This window comes from Petaurus breviceps, unplaced genomic scaffold (genome assembly GCF_028583685.1).
Source record: "Petaurus breviceps papuanus isolate PSGF00001 unplaced genomic scaffold, PetGlider_PUasm1.0 208, whole genome shotgun sequence".
In the NCBI taxonomy this organism is placed as follows: Eukaryota; Metazoa; Chordata; class Mammalia; order Diprotodontia; family Petauridae; genus Petaurus; species Petaurus breviceps.
In genome coordinates, this window is record NW_027185852.1 from 11435819 (window position 1) to 11441589 (window position 5771).

Below are 5771 nucleotides of genomic sequence, written 5' to 3' on the forward strand. Positions count from 1 at the left end.
CTGCTTTAGATTTCAAATGTCATTATGCTTGATATGGGCTGCTCTGGACTAGTATTAGGGATTACAGGTGTAGCACCAGATGTAACCCTGACATCTCAATTTTCCTCCCTAAGAGCAGAAGAATCAGCTGGCCCAAGAAGAAATGATGAAAGGCCAAGTGCTGGTGCTGTCTTCTTTGCACGTAGGTTTTCCCTAAAACCTGACCCTACCATGCCACTAGCCAATTGCTTGAAAACTGGTTCAATTCTCTCCATCGCTTTACCACTACAGCCTTGATAGTGAATAAATTACAAACACTTTCTTCTTTACTAAACTCTTCATACCCTTTGACCAAGAGACCCTCCCTTTTGCCATGTGCCCCCAAGGGTTTTAAGGACAGAAGACCCCCTGTCTACCAACATTTTCTCATCAGTTTTGTGATAGCAAAAAATTAGAAACAGTGGATGTTGTTTAGATGGGGAAGGGACTGAACAAATCACGGTCTGAAATGCACCCTTATGAATAATGCAACAAAGTCTTGGGATCAGGAAGATATCCCCTCATGTCTGAACTTGGACACTTACTGTGTGACCCTCGGCAAATGACTTGACCTCTCGGTATCCTTACACAACTCTCTCGAGTATCAATTGCAGAAAAGTGTGTCTGCATTGGTAGTTTCTGCACTGGGAATTCACTATACTGAAGCAATAGGAAGGAGAGAGGGAGGAAGGAAAGGAGGAGGGGCAGAGGAAGGAAGGGAGAGAGAGAAACATAGGGATAATAATACAAAGAGATATATGGTGGAGCAGAACCAGGAGCCAATATGCATAATGACCCCAAGAATGTAAATGAAAGGGAGCTGAAATCGGATTAAGGACAATAGTGAACGCTCCGGTGCAAAGAGGTGAGGTACCGTAAAAAGAGCACTAGCAGATACCATCAGAGACAAATAAAATGCCTTCTTCCCATGACTGTGCTCAATCCATCGCTATTCCTTTCTGTAATTAGACCATACAATTGATTCAATGACAGAGGTCGTCATTGGTCCTTCTTGACATAAAACTATATTCATATTGTTTGCCCTGGAAGTAATTGACATAAGTTTAATTCCTGGATCATAGAATAATATTTGGAAATGTGGAATAGAGAAAACTATGATCATTGCGATGATTGCTACATGTTAAGGCTACTTTGCTTTTCTCATCCTATGATTTATAGGAATCTTTTTATATCATTTCATTTGAAGTGAACTTGAAATGGGGAACAAATGGTCTCCCTTCCTATAGGACTGTGCTATCCAAAATATCTGAAAGTTGATCATTTGGAACTTAAAAAACATTTTCCCATAGAGACGATGTATTTTTTTAAACGGGCTAGGTTCCAAGTAGCAGAACTACAGTTATAGTTTTCATATATTTACCTTATCTCTGGATCCCAGGAGTAGGAGCCAGGAGAATGTTGCTCAGAAAGGAGGAACAGTATTCTCTCCTCCTTCCCATAAGGACAGGTGTCAGGCCAAATTGGAACAAAATAAAATTGGTTTTGAGCACCCTCTCACTTCCCCCTCTGTACCCCTCTTCTACCTCCTCCAGTCTTTCTTCTCAGATACCTCATGTTCTCATGTTGGCCCACAGTCCCAAAGTGGCACATTCCCACCAGGTTTTCCCCACCCCTCCTCTTTTGGTCGCATAGAAAGCGCAGAGCTTAGAATCTAGTTAGCAGGACTCGTGCGTTAATTTGTTCTTCCCATTGCCCACCTTGCTGCAGGTCCCATTTCCCCAGGGTATGCATAGGACTCTCCATCTCCTTGCACTGTGTGGTGTCCCTGACTCTCTTCATGCTCCAGCTAAATGAGTTTACATTTGAACCACTTGCCCTGGACATACAAAGTATCAGTAACAGTTCTATTTTTCCCCATTTCTTAGTACAAAACATGGAAGCCAATAACTATTCAATTCTGTGTCTCCAGTGAGTTTGATCTGTATTTTAACTCTGCTGCTTGGCAGAATGAGAAGAGGATGTCAGAAGGATGGACAGCAGGACCAGCTCCACAAAGTGCCCTGCCCCTGGGGAAGGCAGAGGAGAGTTTTGGCTTCGCCTCGCCTGGGAATCTCAGTCTTCTAATAGAGTCGAATTGAGTTTGTTGGTCCAGGCTACCAGGTTCTCGACTTCTTTCTCCCAGGACTCATCCATATCATCACTTTCTTTGGGACTTTTCTTTCTCTTCTTCTTCTTCTCTTTGCCTTTCCGCTTTTTTTTGACAACGTCTTTGCTTTCTGGACTCAAAACATTCGTATCTGTTTCTAGAAGTAAGAAAAATTCAAATGAAACAGAGATGTCAAAGCAAGAACTACTTTGGGGTTTCCAATGTGACTCAAAGTTTACCTGATAGAGGCCTCATAATAGAACTTTGTGAGGTGGCCACTGCAAGCATGGTTATCACCATTTTGCAGATAAGGGAAGTGAGATTCATAGAGGTTAAGGTATATGTACCAAGTCAAAAAGCTAAGTACCAGAGTAAGGGTTTCAACAGAGATCCCCTGGTCCCAGCCTCCATCACCTCTCTGCCAAAAAGAAGGGAGGTGTGTGTTTCACCATTAATCCTCTGAGGTCAAGATCACTCAATGCACTGATGACTTGTGATGTCTTTCACTATGGTTTTCCTTTTTCATACTGTTACCCTTTATATTTTGTCATATAATTTCACAACAGGTGTAATCTGATTAGAGTTGCAATAATTCTTGGCTTGGCCCCTGACATAATTACTAATATTTACTCTGTACAATTTAACTACAGGAGCTAGAAAATAATTTTAATAGGAGGTTCTTCAAGATGCTGTCATTCTGTAGTCAGATGAATTAAGCCTCTGAAATGAATCACCAGGACATATTTGATGAATAATGAATAAGCTGAATAATTAAGCAGCAGTGTTGTATAGAAGAATAGCCATAGAGTTAGGAATGCCTGGGTTTGAACCCTACCCCTCAACGTTCCAGTTGTATGATCATGGACGAGTCCCCAGGTTATTCTCTAAGACTAAACTTACAGGTAATTTGCATTGATGGAGGAAGCTTCCTCGCTAGGTGATTTCATATTGGTGAAATCAAAGGTCTGCCTCCTAAATACACATACTGGGAGTACTTCATAAGATCATAACTTTGCATTGAGAGCTGGAAGAGGAAAACCTGATTTAATAATGAGAAGACAGATTGAGAGACGTAAAGTGACTTGCCCATGTAAGTAACAAGTGGTAAAGCCACAACCTGGTCCTCTGACCCTTAATCCAGGGTTCATGTCAATGCATTGTCAATGCTCCCATTACCATGTGGTATTCAACAATTGTATGGTAACAAAAACAAAGTAGACATAACATATGGTGATTACTATTGGAGTGTCTCTTACACCACATCAACTCTTAAAAAACACAATAATCTACAAAAGTCTTCATTATTTTCATTTTTATGACTATATTTGTTTGCTTTTCTAATGTTTATGTTGTTTGGACTATTCAGTAATTGAGTAATTTATCCACCTCTCTTCCCTTTGGAGGGAAGGAATGCCTCAAATACTTAGATTGTTGATGGTTCCTCTTTTTTCATTGGTGATTAAACTCAGGATTGCAGGATATATTACTCAATTGGCAAGCAAGTAATGAGATCAGGAAAAAGACTCTCATTTCTTTTTTTTTGTGGGAAAGAAGCCAATTTATGAAATTAAATAAAGTCCATACGCAAGGGGGAGGAGCACAGGGAGTGGGGAGACAGGGGCTTTGGCTGGCATCCATCCTTCACACCATAACCCCACCAAGACTGGTTCCAAACATGTGGCCCAAGTAGCAGAGCCTAAGTGCATAGCACCATCCCCACCCCTACCCCTTTTCCAGTGGGGTGGGGGAGACTGGGGAAGGGCCAGGGGAGAAGACAAAGGAGCCTTAAACCCCTTAGCTTCAAGGGTCTCTTTCTCCTGCCTTGACACATGAGGTCCCTGGGTAGGTAGGGAACAGGGTGGACCAGCAAGGTGAGAGCGCATTGAGCAGCTTCCAATCTGAGGGCCTAGAGGAGGGGTCAAGGGTAGTGGGCTTGGATCTCTGGACAAGAAAAGGGAAAAGGAGACCTGTGGCTAGGGAGGGCAGAAATCAGAGAAGTAGGGAGGCTGCAAAGCTTCTCCCGCTGAGATGCGCTAAACTGGGTTACATTTGAGAAGCTTCTGCAACAGGCCCCTCCCTGTGGCATCGAGCTTGGGCACAACATTGACAAGTGACATCATTGCTGGATACATAGGGTAAGGCTTATAATCTGGAAGCTTGGTCATGGCAGGCCACTGTTCCTCAGCTGGTGTCCCTAACAGCCTAAAGATCCTCTTCAGCTGATCATCTACATCATTCCCAGGGAAGAGGGGCCGTCCAGCATTGGCCAGTTCTGCAAAGATGCAACCAGCTGACCACGTGTCAATGGATGTGGAGTATAGTTTGGCCCCAAACAGGACATCTGGTGGGCGGTACCACAAAGTGACCACCTCCACAGAGTAACATCGAACAGGGATCCCGAAGGCTCGAGCCAAGCCCAAATCAGTAAGCTTGAGCTCCCCATTCCGATTAATTAGAAGGTTCTGGGGCTTCAGGTCCCAGTGCAGAGCATTACAGCTGTGGCAGAATCCAAGGCCTTTTAGCAGTTGGAAAAGGAATGACTTCACAATCTCAGGATCCAGGTCTCCATTGCAACTGTGAAAATTTTTCTTCAGATCTTGGTCACAGAACTAAAAAACTAGGGTCAGTTTCTTGTCGCTGTGCAAAACATCATGAAGCCTGACAATATTCTTATGTTTCAGCTCCTTAAGCAGCCAGATCTTTCTCAGGGCAGAGCTTGGTACCCCCCATCATCATCATCCAAGTGAACCCTCTTCAGCGCCACAACCTCGTGGGTCTCTCGGTTCTTGGCCTTGAACACTGTTCCATAGGTGCCTTCACCTATCTTCTCCAGCTTCTCATACTTCTGCATCACGGCGACCGCCGGGTTCCCGGTGAGCCCTGGGCTCCCAGGCTTGCACCCTGGCCAAAAGACTGTTATTTCAAAAATATATTTATAGCAGCCCCTTTTGTGGCAGCAAAGAACTGAAAATTAAGGGGTGCCCACTCATTGAAGAATGGATGAACAGACAAAGGCATAATTTCGGAAGATCCTGATAAAACTTGTACAAACTGATGAAGAGTGAAGTGAACAGAACCAGGGGAAACATTTCTACCATAACAACACTATAAAGTCAATCAACTCTGAGGACTTGAACAGTGATCAACACAATGACCAAATGCAGTTCCAGACAACTTGTGATGAAATGAGCTACCCATCTTCTGACACAGAGGTGATGAGAATCAGGGTGAAGACTGAGATAAAGCTGTTGGGTATAGCCAATATAGAAATTAGTTGTATTTGACTATTGCATATGTGTTACAAGGGTTAGTAACTATTCTACTGAATGCTCAACCCAATCAGTCCCTAATCTCATTATAAAGCCTTTTAAGGTTTGCAAAGTACTTTACAAATATCTCAATGTATCCTTACAACAACTCTGGAAAGTAGGTGTTATTATGATCCCTATTTTACATTTGAGGAAACTGAGGCAAGCAGAGGTTAGGTGACTTGTCCAGGGTGACAAAGCTAATGAAGTGTCTGAATCTGAATTTGAGCTTAGGTCTTCCTGACTCCAGGTCTGGGGCTTGACTTTAGCTACTGAACCACCTAGTTGCCCTTAAATTCTCTCTCTCTCTCTCTCTCTCTCTCTCTCTCTCTCTCTCT

The 5771-nt window shown here is 43.2% G+C and overlaps 1 protein-coding gene and 1 pseudogene across 1 annotated transcript in view; both read right to left on the reverse strand.

Annotated features, from left to right (window-relative positions):
• Positions 1-2083: 2083 nt before the first annotated feature.
• Positions 2084-5771, reverse strand: part of LOC138165165 (ubiquitin-conjugating enzyme E2 U-like) — a 69832-nt gene continuing 66144 nt past the window's right edge. The window contains exon 10 of the mRNA XM_069093305.1: positions 2084-2282. Coding sequence (XP_068949406.1) covers positions 2092-2282 — 191 coding nt within the window. The 3' untranslated portion in view covers positions 2084-2091. The remainder of the gene's footprint in view (positions 2283-5771) is intronic.
• LOC138165164 (cyclin-dependent kinase 5 pseudogene) lies at positions 3655-5025 on the reverse strand (annotated as a pseudogene).